The sequence below is a fragment of the Petaurus breviceps genome, unplaced genomic scaffold (assembly GCF_028583685.1).
Source record: "Petaurus breviceps papuanus isolate PSGF00001 unplaced genomic scaffold, PetGlider_PUasm1.0 64, whole genome shotgun sequence".
NCBI classification, from domain to species: Eukaryota; Metazoa; Chordata; class Mammalia; order Diprotodontia; family Petauridae; genus Petaurus; species Petaurus breviceps.
Window position 1 is genome coordinate 1,432,300 of NW_027186428.1, and position 16,846 is coordinate 1,449,145.

The 16,846-nt window shown below is 39.0% G+C and overlaps 1 protein-coding gene across 5 annotated transcripts in view; it reads left to right on the top strand.

Moving 5' to 3' along the window:
• Positions 1–16,284, top strand: part of TRAF3 (TNF receptor associated factor 3) — a 170,558-nt gene extending 154,274 nt beyond the window's left edge. For all 5 annotated transcript variants that reach the window (XM_069103753.1, XM_069103749.1, XM_069103750.1 and 2 more), the window contains 2 exons: positions 5,925–6,099; positions 8,046–16,284. In XM_069103753.1, the coding sequence (XP_068959854.1) occupies positions 5,925–6,099; positions 8,046–8,617 (747 nt within the window). In that variant the 3' untranslated portion in view covers positions 8,618–16,284. The remainder of the gene's footprint in view (positions 1–5,924; positions 6,100–8,045) is intronic.
• The last annotated feature ends 562 nt before the right edge of the window (positions 16,285–16,846 follow it).

Sequence of the window (16,846 nt, forward strand, 5' to 3'; positions counted from 1 at the left end):
GGTTTAATTACTATTACTTTTATATAGCCAAACTAAATTCTTATAGTTTTTCTCTTTCCATTTCACTAGTTCCCCAAGCATCAGTCAAGTTTTCCATGATGCTACTATGTACATTAATACCCATTACACACATATTCACTGATGCACACCTAAAGACTAAGGGCATACCTGGAATTTCCCAATATCTGAGGTATCCTGTGCCCCAAAGCCATTGCATGAAACTGAAACTCCATTATTCTCCTCTTTGAGTTTCCTTCACCTAAGGATTTACTGAACACCATATCTAACTGTTCCCAGCCCCCAAGTGTCTTTTGAGCCAGTGGAAACTAGACTACAAGGGAAGCTGTGAATGTCCATTAATTTCATGAAACAGAGTGGTGATAGGCTTTCCATTTCAATAGTTTTACAGCATGATTTGAAGTAGAGTCAAGAGGAAATACGGTTTAGTGATTAGCACAGCCATGGGAACTGGGAGGTCGAGTTTCAGTGCCTAATTTTACTGTTGCCTTGTTTCTTGGTCAAACCACTGAACTTTGGTGCCTTTGTTCTGTTGTTTGTGTGATGAAAGTACGGAGGAGTCCTATGTAAATTAAACTCAATTCAATTTGATAAATAGTTATCAAATATCCACTTTGTGCAAAATATTATGTTGGGTGCTAGAGATAAAGAAAGGAGAGCAGACATAGTCATTGCCTTCAAAAAACGTACAAGTTATGGGATATGGGAAAGAGGGGTAGGAATGAGATAACTATCCCAATTCAATTCAATAAGCATTGATTTAGCACCTGCTATGTGTAAGGCACAATGCTAGATGCTGTGTGAACAGCGCCCACTCCAAAAACAGCAGTCTCCTGTCCTCAAGGAGTTTATATTCTTCTGGTGATGGGAGGGATACAGCATGTAAATGTTGTATGCATGTTGTTCCATGTGATTTCCCTCCAGAAACTCCTTGTGAAGGCACTGCCGCTAACCAATGGAGATCAGCAGCTGTTTTACAACTTACAGTGTTAGAGGATTTCTTTAGAAACCCTGAGAGATTAAGTAATTTGCCCACATTGTTAAATTATGTGTCTTACCTTAGAGTGTCAGGGGCAAGATTTTGCACCATATCTTCCTAAGTCTGAGGCTGGCTTTCTCCCCATCACATCCCTGTGCCTGTCACAGTCTATGTAGAGAGAAGTAAATGCAAGAGAATCTGAGAGAGTTTTCATTGAATTTCTGTTCTTCAAGTTATCTATCCAACAAGGGGCCACTTTTTCCAATATGTGTGTTTTGCCTGCATAGATATCTCATCATAAGGTCATGGGAGTAAATCCAGAAGGGCCCTTCAAAATCTTCTAGTTAAAGCCCCTTATTTTGCAGACCTAGAAACTGAGGCCCCACAAGTAGTAAGTACATGGCTACAGTCTGAAAGATGGTGTGTTTCAAAGACCATAGATATTTAACCTACAGATCAAAGTTATTATTGGTGTACTCCCTTCCTGAATATTGTATGGATACAAATATAGATCATGTGTTTCCTTAAATATGAAACATTGAGTAGTCTCAATGGTGCAGATTCATCATGGGTTTTGGAGGTGCTCATCTTCCCATTTAAGTATGGCACTAGGAAGGACATTAGCCCTGAAATTAGCTTTCCTGAAATGTGTAGCCTGTAACTACTTCAGAAAAGAGAGAATTCTACATATTATTAGAAAGCTTATTTCAATTATAGGCACGAAGTAATATTTATTGCAGCTAAAATCTCTATGGGTCTTTAAGGTTTGCAAAGTACTTCCTTCCCTCATAAGGAGTAGGTAGTTAAGGCATTATAGCCATTTTAGAGGTGAGGAAAATGAAACTGAGAGAAGTCAAGGTCATGTGATCAGAATTTAATCACTTCACCACATCAAAGAACCTGGAGTTAGGGGATTCACAAGAGCACAGATTTATGTGCTATTGTGTTGGATTAAAATTAATTTTAGATATATCCTATGCAAGTATGTATATATGTGTATGTGTATGTAAAGAAGCCTTGAATTTATTTTAAGCTATACCTTCTTCTACCTTACTCTATTCAAAATGCATCTTATTTATATGTAGCATTCATGTGAAGGTATCAGTTATTAGAACACTGAGATGTGTCAACCAGTTAGATAAAAGAATAAGTCATGATACTGATTATTTGAGACTACTTGGGAAATAATGTTTAAATGAAGATGAATCTGTATAGGGTGTTGAATGTTTATAAATTCACCTCTTCACACCCATGTAACAAAAATTCATCTTGAGATATGCTGTAGCGTATGCCTTGCCTTCAGGGATAAAATCTTTTTGTTACTTTTATGTAGAAAGCATTAATTACCACCTTCCACTCAAATTATTTCATATGTACAGGTTAAAAGTCCCATTTAAAAATAAACATTTTCCTCCTTTGCTATGCCTGGAAACTACTCTTAAGACTACTGCTCTTAAGTGGTTTCCAGATGGAGCTTGGGCCTTTTCATCATCTATGAGTTCATAAAGTTCAGACTGCTGTGCTGTGTGACACCTTAAAACTCACTTGTTCCATTCATGAACCAAGTGTGAAATAGAGGTGGCAGTTTGTGTTGCTAGTATCTACACAGAATAGAATTGGCTACGTATTCATATCCTGTTCCATTTAATCTTGCTTGGAAGTACACTCGAATCTCATTCATCCAAATTCCTCCACTTGAACATTTGTGGTGTCTCATGTAGAGGGCGATGGTAAACAACAATTATCCTTCATGTTTGCATCATACTTGGCAGTTTGCAAAGTCCCTTCCCATTGATTGTCTTGCTTTATTTAGTCCTCTCAACAATCTGGTAAAGGAGCCTGGCCATCTTACAGATGAGAAAACTGAAACCCAAGGCAGAGTGACTTCCTCAAATTCATGTGCACTAAGTGGCAGATCAAGGACCAAGTCTTCTGTCTCTAGTCCAGTGTTTTGTCTTATAAATTAGATATAAATAAATTTAATTCAGAAGTCAAATGCTTGAATAAACTTTACTGACTAAGCTTATTATGAACTCTGATTTCTACTAGCTTACCCTGATTTTACTTCAATTAACTAATTAATCAACAAGCATTAATTAAGTGTCTGCTATTGCCAGGCAGTGTGTTAGGTGTGGAGGACACAAAGACAAAAGGTAGTCCCTTGTCTCATTACAGTGTGCTTATTAGTATTCATTTATACTCTAGTTTATGGTATCAGAGTTCTTCAAGGTAATCAGAGTCTTCTTAAAAACAGATTCTTCTCTGACTCCAGTAGAACTCCTTCCCTCCTGGTGGAAAAAAAAATCAAGTTCATACACACACATGCACACACACAGAGGCACACCCTCCTATATTGGAGTCTTCATTGTGTGTTGTACTTGTTTGAAAATAAAATAATCATATCCACATGAGAAATTATATTCTTTTGAGAAATTATTGTTATATTTTTTAAATATGCAAGTAACTATTCTTTCTTGGAAAGAAGAAAAAGAGGAAGACATTTGTAGACCAGGTAACTAAGTAAAAAAATGTATTCTTTTCATAGTTTCCTTTTAATCATTAACAACATGCTGTGGGTACTGAAACTTAAATGTTTAAAAATAAATTTCTAAAAGGAGAAGTAGAGATAGTGGGGACCAGCAGGGTTATCCCCTTAGATGCAGTGAATGTTGGACTGCCCCTTGGAGGTAATTTATCACTCTCACAATTTGACTTAAATCTAAATTACCTTGGGTTGTCTTGATCTTTCAAACATGCAAATTCTTTTAGAAGCAAAAAACCCCTTTAGGTTTCTGAGAATGGTCACAAACTGGTGCATGACATTGTTGGAGAAGACAAGAATCTAGACAAATCTGGCAACAAGATGGCTTTGGTCGCCCAAATGACTATATTATTTCTGTTATTGCTTTATTATTGTTCACAGGAAATCTGCCACTGATTCTGTAGGTGAGATTTCTACCAAATCAATTAACTTGAGGTGCTTTGGTCTTTGGACAAGCTCTTTCACCTCTTTGCCCCTCATTTTCCTCCTCTGAATACGAGGGGTTAGACTGGATAATAGGTAAAACTCTTTCCAATGCCAACATTGTATGTGGTATCTGAAAAGATTCCCAAGCTGAAGGTCAAGATTGAGAATGCGAAAGAAATGGATGCAATTCTACCAAAAATATAAAATATATTACCAAATATAAAATATGAATATAAAATAGCCAAATAAAAATATGAAATATCCAAAACAGGAATTTGAAAACGTAAATAAACCAATTTCAGAAAAAGAAACTAAACAGGCTATTAATGAACTGGCAGCCAGATGGCTCAGTGGATAGAACAAGCAACTTGGAGTTGGGAAGAACTGAGTTTGAATCATGTCCCTGACATGTTCTAGCAGTGTCACCCTGACTCAGTCACTTAACCTCTCTCAGCCTCAGTTTCCTTATCTATAAAATGGCAATAATAGCACCTACCTCACAAGGTTGTTGTCACATGAATTTATACTTATACATACATACACATATGTATAGAGAGATAGATAGCACTTTGCAAACCTTAAAGCCAATTTAAATTGTGCTAGAAATGGTAACTGTATTAATACTTTAATACTTAGGTGGATCTTTGATCTCATCCACATAGACAGTGATGCAGATTACAACCCATCCTTGTCCTGTGTGACTTTTGTCCATGTCTTTCTGTAAACTCTTCCTATGAGGTTCCCCCGATGTACTTCCTCGAGCTCTTTTGATACTGGGTAGATACAGTGGAGTGCAAGGGCAGTTTGTACGTTCCCCTTTGCTCATCGTTTGGCGGTGGCCTGCCTTCTTCCCCCATCACACATTTCTCTGATGATATCCTTTCTGCCACTTCTCATGTACCATCCTTCACTGGTATTGCTTCATAGCCTCCATCCACTGCTCCATTGTCCTTTGGATGACTCTTAACTCCAATTCTTCCAAGATGGGCATTCCCCAACTTTGAGCCAAACAGCTTCAGCAGAAGAATGTTGAGGTCAAAGGCAGAAGAAGAGACTTGGAGTTAGCCCTGCAGTCTGCCAAATGCAGTCCAGGTTGCTGTGCTCCTACAGTTCACTTCTAGGCACAGTTTATTGTCTATAAAGATAAATGTGTGGATGGACCTGCTCTGTGGGTTGTCCGTGTAATCACGTGTTGTGGGGAGCCCTGCTTCCACTTAAACTCTTGTATCCTCTTTGGTGATGGCAAGCACCCTTGACAAGCATGTGAATCTTGGTTTTTTGCTTCACTTGATATTAATAATCAGAGTCATCAAGAGAATTTTCTCTGCTGTTACATAGGTCAAGGAATTCTGTATGATTTTGATACACTTTATTGTCAGAGAGACTTTAAGGTCACATTTTACTCAGAAGAGTTGCGTGTGTGTGTGTGTGTGTATACATATACAATGGAATCTTATATTTTCTACAACTTTCAGAAAATTATGTGACTATAAAAATGTAGTATGTTGGAAAATGTTCACAAAAGCCTGCTTGTTCCCTTCTTGATCTCATCAAGGATGTCCTTGACATGTGTGTATAGAATTATCTTGGTTATCGACTCTGGTTTGGTTGTGAAGAGGTCTGTTTCTCTGCCCTTATCTTTCAGACTCTAATTGTTAAATACAATTGTGATTTTTCAGTGGGAAAGAAATCTCAGGAAAGCAATATGTTCAACAACAACCACCACAGAAACAAACAAAAAAATACCCTCTGTTTTTCATATGGCATTGAAACTAAGGATTGAAGCTCCTGTAGTAGATTTCAGAAAACTTAGTAGGTTATTTTTTTACTTGAGTTTCTGATGCTCCTTGATCTTACTAATGTAGTTATATTCCCTTTTTTGTTCTTCTGTTTCGTGTATAATGCATTTTCAAATACTTCTAATTGGTTTTGCTTTTTCATCCTCTTTGCATTGAAAAGCGAGTGATTGATAGTCAGGCTGAGAAGCTGAAAGAACTGGACAAAGAGATACGTCCCTTCCGACAAAACTGGGAGGAGGCCGACAGCATGAAAAGCAGTGTGGAATCCCTCCAGAATCGAGTCACCGAACTGGAAAGTGTAGATAAAAGTGCAGGACAAGCAGCGCGAAATACAGGTGAGGAAGAAAGGGCAGGAAAAATGGAGGCAGTTTCACCACCTTGAGATAAAAGACAGCTGGAATCCCTGCATCCCATTGAACATATTCTCTCCAAGGGAAAATTGTCCCCTCTGTTCTGCAGTTATCACAAGGAGAGGCAGATATGTGAAAGCTATTTGTGTGTGGCAAACTTCTCAGACAATGTCAGTGCCTCATATACCACAGTTCTCATGTGGTAGAAAAAACCCCAGTGTGGGGGCGGCCAGGTAGCACAGCGAGTAAGAGCACCGGCTCCAGTGTTGAGAAGACCTGGAGATCGAATCCTGGGCTCAGCCACTTAGCACCCACCCAGAAACACCTGGCCATGTAACCTTGAGCAAGTTACTTAACCCCAATTGCTTAGGGGTGGTCAGGTGGCTCAGCGAGTAAGAGCACTGGCTCCAGTGTCAGGATGACCTGGATCAAATCCGGGCTCAGATACTCAGCACCACACACCCAGAAATAATAACTGGCCGTGTAACCTTGAGCAAGTTACTTAACCCCAATTGCTTTAAAAAAAAAAAAAAAACCCAGTGTGTGTGACAAGTGTGACAGAGGACGAGAGTACATGCATGGCACAAGGGCAGTGCACACATCTAGGAGCCCAACTGGGTCATGGCTTCTAGGTAATTCACCATTTTTACATGAATTTAGCAGCACCTCCATCTACCGATGAAATAATAGATTTAGAGCTAGAAGAAAGATCATTTAGTCCAACCACCTCATCTTACAGACTGAGGCCTGGAAAGTTTAAATGATTTGCCCCTGGTCTCGGGCCTGAGTCCAGATTCAAAGCTCTTTCCACTATACTATGGTGCCTTTCAGTGTCCTAAAGGCAGTTGAAAATATGTTGAGACCTTGGGGAAAAGGTCTAAAAGGGAAATGTTTATCCACATAGAATAAGTATTTTTGGCCTTGGAAGAAAATTTATTTAGTATTGATCAAAATGGGAAATCCATCCCCATGTAAGTAGCATTCCTTTCTGGATCTGCTGGATAGTTTCATGAGTTTCTGTGGCCAAAAAGTATATCCCCTGGTAGCTAACCTGGTGAGGTAGCTAACCTTCTCCACATTTAACTGTGCTAGTGCTAGGCCTGTCCTCAGAGCCTTCCCAGTTTACTGGTGAGAATAATGTTATTATTGGGGCAGCTAGGTGGCACACTGGCCCTGGAGTCAGGAGGACCTGAGTTAAAATCTTGCCTCAGACACTTAACACACTAGCTGTGTGACCTTGGGCAAGTCACTTAACCCCAATTGCCCTGCCTTCCCCCATCCAAAAAAAAAAACGAAAAAGGAAAAAAATAGAGAATAATGCTATTATTGTCATTATCTTGATGCTATTATTATTTTGCTATTGTATTAGTATAGTAGAGCCCAACTAGAAAATTGAAGAGTGGAACATGATGGAGCTTTATAGGCAGTGCTTAGACCTAGTTTGATCTGAAGATCCATGCACAGTCCGTATAATGATCACAAAGTGACTTTAGCTGCAACAGGAAGATTTTGTAAAGGAGCACAAGAGTAATAAAAAAGGAAGTTAGACTATCGCAAATATAATAGGAATCGGACAAGAGATTTGGTGACAGGTATGGAGAACCCTGTGGAATGGAACGGTTCTTCTTGAGGGTTGATTAAATGCAGTAGAGTGAAAAGACAGAGTTGTTAGAGAATAACTGCCATTAGGTCAAGGGTTTGGAGGGCAGGTATGATGGGAAAATTATTATGGAAGCCATACATATTTCCTCTTACCCATCCCTTACTTCATCATCACTGGATTTCACAATATTGGTCTGTCTTAGATGAAGACTTTTATTTCAAGTAGCAGATTTCAGCTAATGTGTATTGGCATGGTCTGTGTTCATCTTGCCATGCTGATATTTCAGAGTAGTTGAGTGCTTCTGTTTCTTTCCCTTACTCTCTTTTAGGCTTGCTTGAGACACAATTAAGCAGACATGACCAGATGCTAAGTGTTCATGATATTCGACTGGCTGACATGGACCTCCGATTCCAAGTACTAGAAACCGCCAGCTACAATGGGGTGTTAATCTGGAAAATCCGGGATTATAAACGAAGGAAGCAAGAAGCTGTTATGGGGAAGACCTTGTCGCTGTACAGCCAACCTTTCTATACTGGCTACTTCGGCTACAAGATGTGTGCTAGGGTTTACCTGAATGGGGATGGGATGGGAAAAGGAACTCACTTGTCTTTGTTTTTTGTCATAATGCGTGGAGAATACGATGCTTTGCTTCCTTGGCCCTTTAAGCAAAAAGTGACTCTCATGCTAATGGATCAGGGGTCTTCTCGGCGTCATTTAGGAGACGCTTTCAAACCTGACCCAAACAGCAGTAGTTTCAAGAAGCCCACTGGAGAGATGAACATTGCGTCTGGTTGCCCTGTCTTTGTGGCCCAAACTGTTCTAGAAAATGGGACGTATATTAAAGATGATACTATTTTTATTAAAGTCATAGTGGATACGTCGGATCTGCCAGACCCCTGACAAGTGAATGGGGAAATGGATTTAAGCAACAGGTAACCCCACTTAGGGGTTTTGAACCAGTCTGTCTTCAATGAGGTCCTAAGCTCAGAAGAGGACCTTGTGGAACAGAAGAAAGAGTCTGAAGGCATAACTGCATAGGGTCCAATGGTGAAGTAGCAACACATTAAGAAATCATACCTTGGTATATTTTCTAATAGAACTAGCAACACTTCAACTCTGAAGGAGTATTTATCCTTCATTGGGATAAATATTACTATCAGAGGGTTTTAATTTTTATTTTTAAAGATCTAGTTAATTGAGGTAGAAAGACATATATGCTAAGCAAAAAAACAAACAAGCAAACAAAACAGATATGAGTTTTCTTCCTTAAACTAGAACACCAAAAAATTCACATGTGGGGATAGCTGGATATGTCAGCATGTTAAGTAAAAGAAGAAATGATGAAATCATAATGCAGTTCTGATATATTCATTCAAAAACAAAGCAAAGTGCAATCTTGTTTCAAATATAATATATTGTCTATTTTTAAGGCCTCACCTGGTCTCTGTTTTAATAATTTGTTTGTCAGAAGACCCTGAAGTACTCAGTCTCTAAATTCAGAATCATTTTTTGATTTCAAGTTTTATTGATGATTATTAACACAAACATCTTATTTTAAAATGTTGATAGACTGATATTTCTTGGAAGAAAATGTAAAATTTCAAACACTGGTTATCACTTGTGATAGGAAAGAAAATATTCAATCTGTTGTTATTTCTCGTTAGAAATGTAAACCTACAATATATGTCGTAGTTAATGACACTACTTCAAAATTATTAAGAAAGAAAAATTGCTCATGGATGCCGTGCATCATTCTCAGATTTATAATTGTTTTCACCCTAAAATAGGGCATTTGTTGAACTCTGAAGTTCTAAACAAAAATCCTGTAGGTTTTTAAAGCTCTGCCCCATGTGTTCAAATGATCTCTCAAATATTAAATCTCCAAGACGCTTGGTGTTCTGGGGGGTGGGAAAGGTGATTCGTGCAGAAAGTGGTCACTTTAGAATCGTTTCTTCATTCTGTCACAATTGCTGCATTTTGTTAAAGATCTCAGAAAGTGAAGTCTTTACATTGAGATGGTGGCATAATGTACATGTGCCTTAGATGTGACATGCTGCTTCTATACCATAGATTTGTACTCAGTTAAATTAGAGAAAAATGATAGTTTAACCAGACTTTTCTGTTGTCATCTGTGGACTTTATCCATATGAGGGCCCCTAAATGATTTCCAACACATGCTGACAAGAAGCCAAACTACCCTTTTGGCCTCTGGAGCTTCCATTGCTTGATTGTTCTGGATTCCAAATCTTTAGGCCCCAGCAGTTTTCCCACACTGCTCCCGTGGAGCTTGGACTTAGGGCTTTGATCCCATCCCCAAGGCTAATGAGGAGTAGAAAATTAGATCCTCTTCCATGCCCCTGTGTGGAGGAGGAAAGCACAGATGACTAAGTGGACTCATCTGGGCTTTCTCAAAATGTAAATTGCATCTCCCCCCTAGGGATGGCTGATCGAAGCAGACTCACAAACATCCCTCTCATCCATCTCTTTTCTAGGGAAATGCTGTGTCGGCTTCTATTGGCACAGCCATAGCTTTCCCAGGAGGCTTTTTTCTCAAACCCTATTTACCTTCTTCTCTTAATGGTCTGACTGTGATTAGGAGTCTGATGACCTATCTTCTGTCTTTTACCTTTTACTATGCACCATGTTCTATGGGTGCTTCTTAACATCGATGGGTGCTAAACCTTGATGGGTGCTTCTTAGGCAAAACCAATGTGTATGAACTACCGCATCTGTGCCACGTTCAAGAGAAATTTGCACCCCCACTATTGGCCTGTGTGGTGGTGCCCCTTAGACTGCCTGCCTCTTGGGCTCTTCCTACAATCCATAGCATGGGGACAGTTGGATTCATGCCTCTGTAGTTCACCTTGTCTCTGGTGCTATTGTCTGTCATGGGTGTGCCTTCACATACAGTGCCTGCAGGAAGGACTTAACAATTACAAACAGTAATTCAACACATACCATAAGTATTCAGTGCATACCATAAGTGGTCTTCATTGGTTTTCCAAGCACCTGTTCCAGTACAACCTATTGTTTAAGTAGCACAAACACTCCATTTATTGTTTCTTGACTTCCTTTTCCTTTTATTCATCAACACGATATTCCTTTTGGGGGCGGGGGGACACAGTTTAGTGCCATCACATAAGACCTAATTTGAGTCATGTTTCTGTCACTACTCATTGAGGAAGGACTTCCTGCAGAAGATCTGACAGCTGCAGTATTTGTACAGGCTGCCCACCTAAAACCACTGTTACCTCGAAGGTATACCCTGGGTGTGCCCCGGGTCTTGTTCAGGTGCGTGTTCTCCTAAGAGGCTTTTGGATACAGGCAGCCTGGCAGTTCTCATAGTGGGCCTCAGGTCTCTTTACTGAGGCCACAGTCACCAACAGGGACTGCTCCCAAGGAATTTTTTTTTTCCAACACAGAAAACCACATATGATTGTCTGAAATTTTAAAAGAAATTCAAAAACATTTGTGGCCTTGCAAAGAAATTCCCTCCCTAGATTGAATCCTAGTTTGAGCTGGGGATTACCTCGAAGCATTACATTGAAGCATCCATTCCCTTTATGGTAGGACTTCTCCAAATAGACTTCCCAGACTAAGACTATTGGATGAATAAGGTAGAAATTTTTTCCCTTGGCTTTCCAACCTATGAAGCCCATAGTATTTAATTTCAGTAAAACTGTGAAATCTCATCTAGAGCAAGGAGGTGCTGTTATGTCTTATAGTCTTTTAGTAATTAGGTTAATATTTATTGGAACTATTTTTTTCAATATACCTTTTGGATTTTCTCTCTCTCAAATACACCAAACTTGTCAGAAAACTTTTACTTGTCAGAAAATTTACGTACTCTATAGTATTTTCAGTTTTGCTACCAATAGTTGGCATAACTAGAATCTCTTCAAAAAAATTGTTTTTCTGTTTGTACTAGCATTCCCGAACAGCCACTTGCTGTTCATTCCTATGAGGCAATGGTCTGCAATAGTATAGTGGGAGAATTAAGTCCCCCAGCATTTTCAAAAGGCCTCAGGCTAGTAGTTGTTGAATGTTTCTATGTGTTAGATGCTCTGTGTGCGTGTGCACCTTCTTTACTATTACTGATTGACAAATTTCCAACATCACAAAACTGTTCCAGTAATTAAAAACAAAGTTAAGTATTTGTGCATGAATTAGTCTAATTTCTCTGATAAATTTCATAATGGAAATAAGAACTTCTTCCTGCCTCTTTAACCACTTTTGCAGTTTCTCCCTCTTCTCGTTCTCTCTGTCTCTGTCTCTCTCTCTCTCTCTCTGTTTATTCATGCAGTTGACAGTGATGAGGCAAGGAGCATCTTTATATTGGAACCATACTGGAAAATCACTCACTGTGGATGATTTCACATGACCTGTCCCTCATTTGATAGAAATCGTAGCACTATCAACCATCTTTAAATCCTGTCATTGCTGGCATGGCTTTTCATACTCAGTGGACTGGGACTTTTGTATGTATTGTTGGCCCACTCTTCCATACCAGCAGGTCTTGTTACCTAATTTGTATGTGTAACAGAGAAATAGAAAATGTATCTAATATGTAGTGATGCAACTTCAATGCCTAATACTCACCTATAATTTGTAAAGATTTACAACCCAATGAAGATCCAAACCAGGTTCTCTTCTAAGCTGGTTTTCTGCCATACTAGAAGGCAAGTTTGGAAGGTAGAACTTTTGCCTGGGATGTGACTGAAAAGTCTTTCAGACAAGACATGGAAGGGCTTTATATCTTTTCGGGTTTAAAGTGTTGAATAATATGAATGTTGGGGTGTCATTTTATTTAGTCATCAGCTGGGAAGTTGTACTGTCACTGACCATAGTTTGAGACATCTTCTAAAAACCAGCTTCTGTACTAGATACAATGAGATCAAATTAGTCCTTTTTCATTAAAAAAAAATGCCCATGTTCATCTATATGACTGATAGAGTACTAAAATAAATTCATGTAACTTAAATAATTGAGCTAAAGGTGTCAAATAAGAAAGTGACAGTGCTCTCCCAGAAGTTGAGATTCAATGACACTCTCATAGTTTTAATGCCTTGATAAATGTTAACTATGCAAGCAAAGTAGGCCAAGAAGAGGTCTTCTATTTTAATGGCTAATGTTCATGACCTCAGTCTAGTTAGTAGTACATCCCCAGGATAGATGCCCTATGATTGACTCTTCTTCAGAAACATGGAGTGTAGAAATCTGAGACTGAAAAACACCTCTCTGAGGCCAGTGTCTCCATATATCAAATCAACCAGATGAAAAGTAAGTCAGTCAAACAGATGAGTTGTGTAGGAACTATTTTTGATCATCATGGATAGTGGAGTGGAAAGAATGTTGGACCGGAAATGAAAAGACCTCGATCTGCCCCCTTGCTGGCTGTGAGACCGGCAATTCTCTTCCTCTCTCTCTAGACTCCAGTTTCCTTGTCTGGTAAATGAGGAAGGCTGGACTAGATCCCTGTGGTCTCTTTTCGCTGTAACATTCTGTGATTTTACTAAGCTGATTCAGATGATTCTGTCATTAACACCACTTACCAAACTTGACTCGTTTTTTGCCTGAATTGGCCAAATCATCTGATGATTTTGACATTGTGCAAACACAAGCCAAATGAATATCTTTGGAGACATACAAGCACCTCATAATGATGTCAAGGAAACCATTAGGCAGTATCTGCTTTTGGCTTTTCACTGTCCATAATAGGAAAACCTAGGAAGGGAAAAAGCACTGATCTGCCTTGTTTCTAATCTCTAAGTTTTCCCCTCAATCTGAGGCACAGAGTGGCAGCCAGTTATTGGAGTTACCACTCATGCAGTTCAGTGAGAGGAGGGGAGAAATCATAAGAGCTGTAAACCACACACTGAGACTTTGGTCCACTTCTCCTTCTTCCTGAAAGAGTACTGAAGACAGACAACCTAAGTGTATGCAGACATGTTCAAAACAGTGGGGCTGACAATTATATCCTTTAACAGGCTAAGATGTTCATATTAGAGGGGCCTTTGCTTCTCGCCCCCATTTTCCCTTAGAATATTAGGAAATGAAACCTAAAAGTGAACCACAAGGAATACTGTGCATGATTCCTCCCAGTTGTGGTTCCTGGCATCCTGAGGTAGAATTCCCTGACAGTGATTCAGCCACACAGGTGGCTAATTAAGTCAGTGAAAGCAAGAATTAAGAGCATTTTCAATTCTGACATCGGGGCTTTTAAATTGAACTCTTGCCTGTTTAAAATACGTCTCATTGCTTGAATATCATCTGTACTTCAAAGGACCTGTGATTTCATCAGTGTGGGTGCTCTTACTGCCCAGGCAGATCACAGCCCTTCCAGCTAGCAATGCTGTTTCAGGAGTTACTGTGGCTGGGGGGGGGAGGGGAGGGGAGGGGAGAACAAAAAACAAATCCTCCTCACCTGGTGGTCAATCTTCTGATGATGAAGCTCTCTAAACTTAACTAGTCTGGTCTTCAAATGACAGACACACAGTCTCATACTCGGTCTGTTCTCTAAGCCTTTCCAGCTTGGTATTTCCTACCAGAGTTTGGCATTTGGCATAACTTTTGAGAACTCAGAGTAACCTCCATGTCACAATAAGGCATCAGAATGGGGCTCTAATGGAGGTAGGTGAAGCATTAAAATGTTGAAAAGGGCTGAACTATAGCTGTAAAACAATATTTTTTTAACATGTAGTCCAGATCTTTTAGTCCTTAGATTATCAGGAGGAGGAAAATTCAGGGAACTCACTTAAAACGTGTAGCAGTTATGAGATGAATGTGGGATCTGTTCTCCAAATCTCTTATTTCCTGACCCATGATTGTAGTTTTTGTCTTCCATTTCAAAAGCTGTAGCACCTTGTATGCGGTTTTCTCCAGAGTAGGGTTAATTTGTTAGGGTTTAAGCCAGGTGAATTTCAGTTGAGAGTTTGATCTTTGGATATATTGAATATGTTGGCTATCTCCCTACTGTTGATTATGACGGCCACATTCATCTCTAGTAATTTATTAAGCACCTACGTGACACCGTTTGTGCAAGACACTGTGCTAGAACTTAGGGCTACAGAGATGGGTGTGACGTAGATGTTCCCAAGGAGTTTACAGTCTAATGGGGAAGAAAGACAAGTCCAGAGATAACCATGATGCAAGGAAGAGTCAGGTGCATGCAAAGGAAAGTTCTAAGCACAGAAATTTGAGGTGGAGAGTTCATTTTAGAAAAGGATGTCTGGGAACGTTTCTGAGAGGAAATAGTATTTCTGGGGATTTGTCTTTTCCTTAGGCTATTAACTCATTTGGGGTTAGGGCTCTGTCCTGTCATTGTTGTATGTCTCATGACTCCTTAGTACAGTGCCTTGCACATAGTGAGCACTGAATAAATATTTATTGAATTTTAAAAAGGTCTTTGTCATACGTTATTATACCACCAGATTTTTAAAGGGTTTTTTAAGTGTCATAAGTGAAGAAAAATAGAAGCATCAGAACAATAATAAGTTGAAGCTCTTATTAAGATCAGTAAAGGCCAACAAGAATTTCTAGGTAACTTTTCTCCTTCATTGAATGTGATATGACTTGAATTTCAGTACAGGATTGAAAAGGCAGATTCTCCAACTATGACCTGCACCCTTGGCAGAGAGTTGCCCAATCTGGTTTGGGAGAACAACAGAATGGGTTCAAACATTCGTAATTGCTAAGGTACCACGCAGCTCATTTTATCTCCTTCATTGCTGCTATATTTGGAGTATATCGTTTTCACTATCTTGGTGGAAAAAAAAGGTTAAAACTTCAGAATTTCATTAATGGTGGCACCAGACTCCAAGAATTAGCAGTGGTTGATATCAGATCTTGTTGATTGATTGATCTTATTCCCCTTGGACAAGTAGGATAACCTTTAACAACAAATGAAGTGACTTTCAATTGGAAAACACAAAAATGGACATTATTTCCAAGGACTTCTGTAAGAAATATCTGTGGAAAAACATCAGTGACAAAGAACCATATGTAAATCAATGTAAAAAATTGTGTAACATTTTTGGAATTGCATTGACTTCACCAATGGTACACTTGTTGTGTTCAGTTCTGTTATTCAAAAAAACAAAGACCAAAGAAGGCCAATCTCATTTGACTGTGTATTTTTAATCTGCCTGTTTTAAAGATGATCATATGTAGTAACCATTAGCTATAAGGATACTTTCTCGGCAGTACAAGTGATCTGGTAACCAGTGGTTTATGTACTGTGTTTCTCTGCTCTTCTAGGTTTAAAAACAAACAAACAAAAAAACAACAACAAAAAAAGAGACAATATAATTTATTGCTCAGCAATAACCATGTTGTTAATAGTTGTTAACAACATGTCTTAATTTTCCAATAGCATTATTATGTTTTGTATTTCTGTTTATTGTATATTGTGTGTGGTTTTATTTGGTATTTATTTGTGTTTTGAGGTCTTGCAATGTCTTTTGTGTTTTTAATGCTAAGTAAAGTGTGTAAGAGTATAGAATGCAAAACTTCAAAATGCTAAATTGTCTGTTATTAGAGAAAAAATAAATCTAAATAAGGAATTCTCACTTTTTGTATAAAACATCCCAGAAATATAAATGAGTCAATGTCTTGCAGTTTGTTGTTTGGAGTACAATGCTCATGGAGGAACAGATTTTCAACTATGAGTGAGCCTGGTGACTCATAAGGCAACTTTCCCCAAATCAGACTGTGTATTCCTGGACTCTCCTAGGGAGGCTAGCTCTCTGCTTTAGAAATCCTAACTGCTTTAGTATTGCATTCATTGCATTCATAAATTAGCAGTGCAGTCAGATGTTGAGGTGATTCCCACACACATAGAAGCCTAGAGTCTTCAATTGTCTCATACTTGGGACTGGATCTTAAAGTCTTGACTCTTTTATGAAATGTTTTTCCTCCAAAAAGTTTAAGAAGCTAAGAATGTTCATGCCATCCTTGTGAGATCACTAAAAACACTTCAAAGACATAGCCAGCACCATGCTGTCAGCCTCCCAAACTAGACTGCCCAAGAACCTCTTACTTTAGCTTACTTTACACCCACTTGACTGACTTCCAGTGGGAGTCATTACAATGAAGGGAATAGCCTTCTTCATTTAACTCTTACAACTTCAG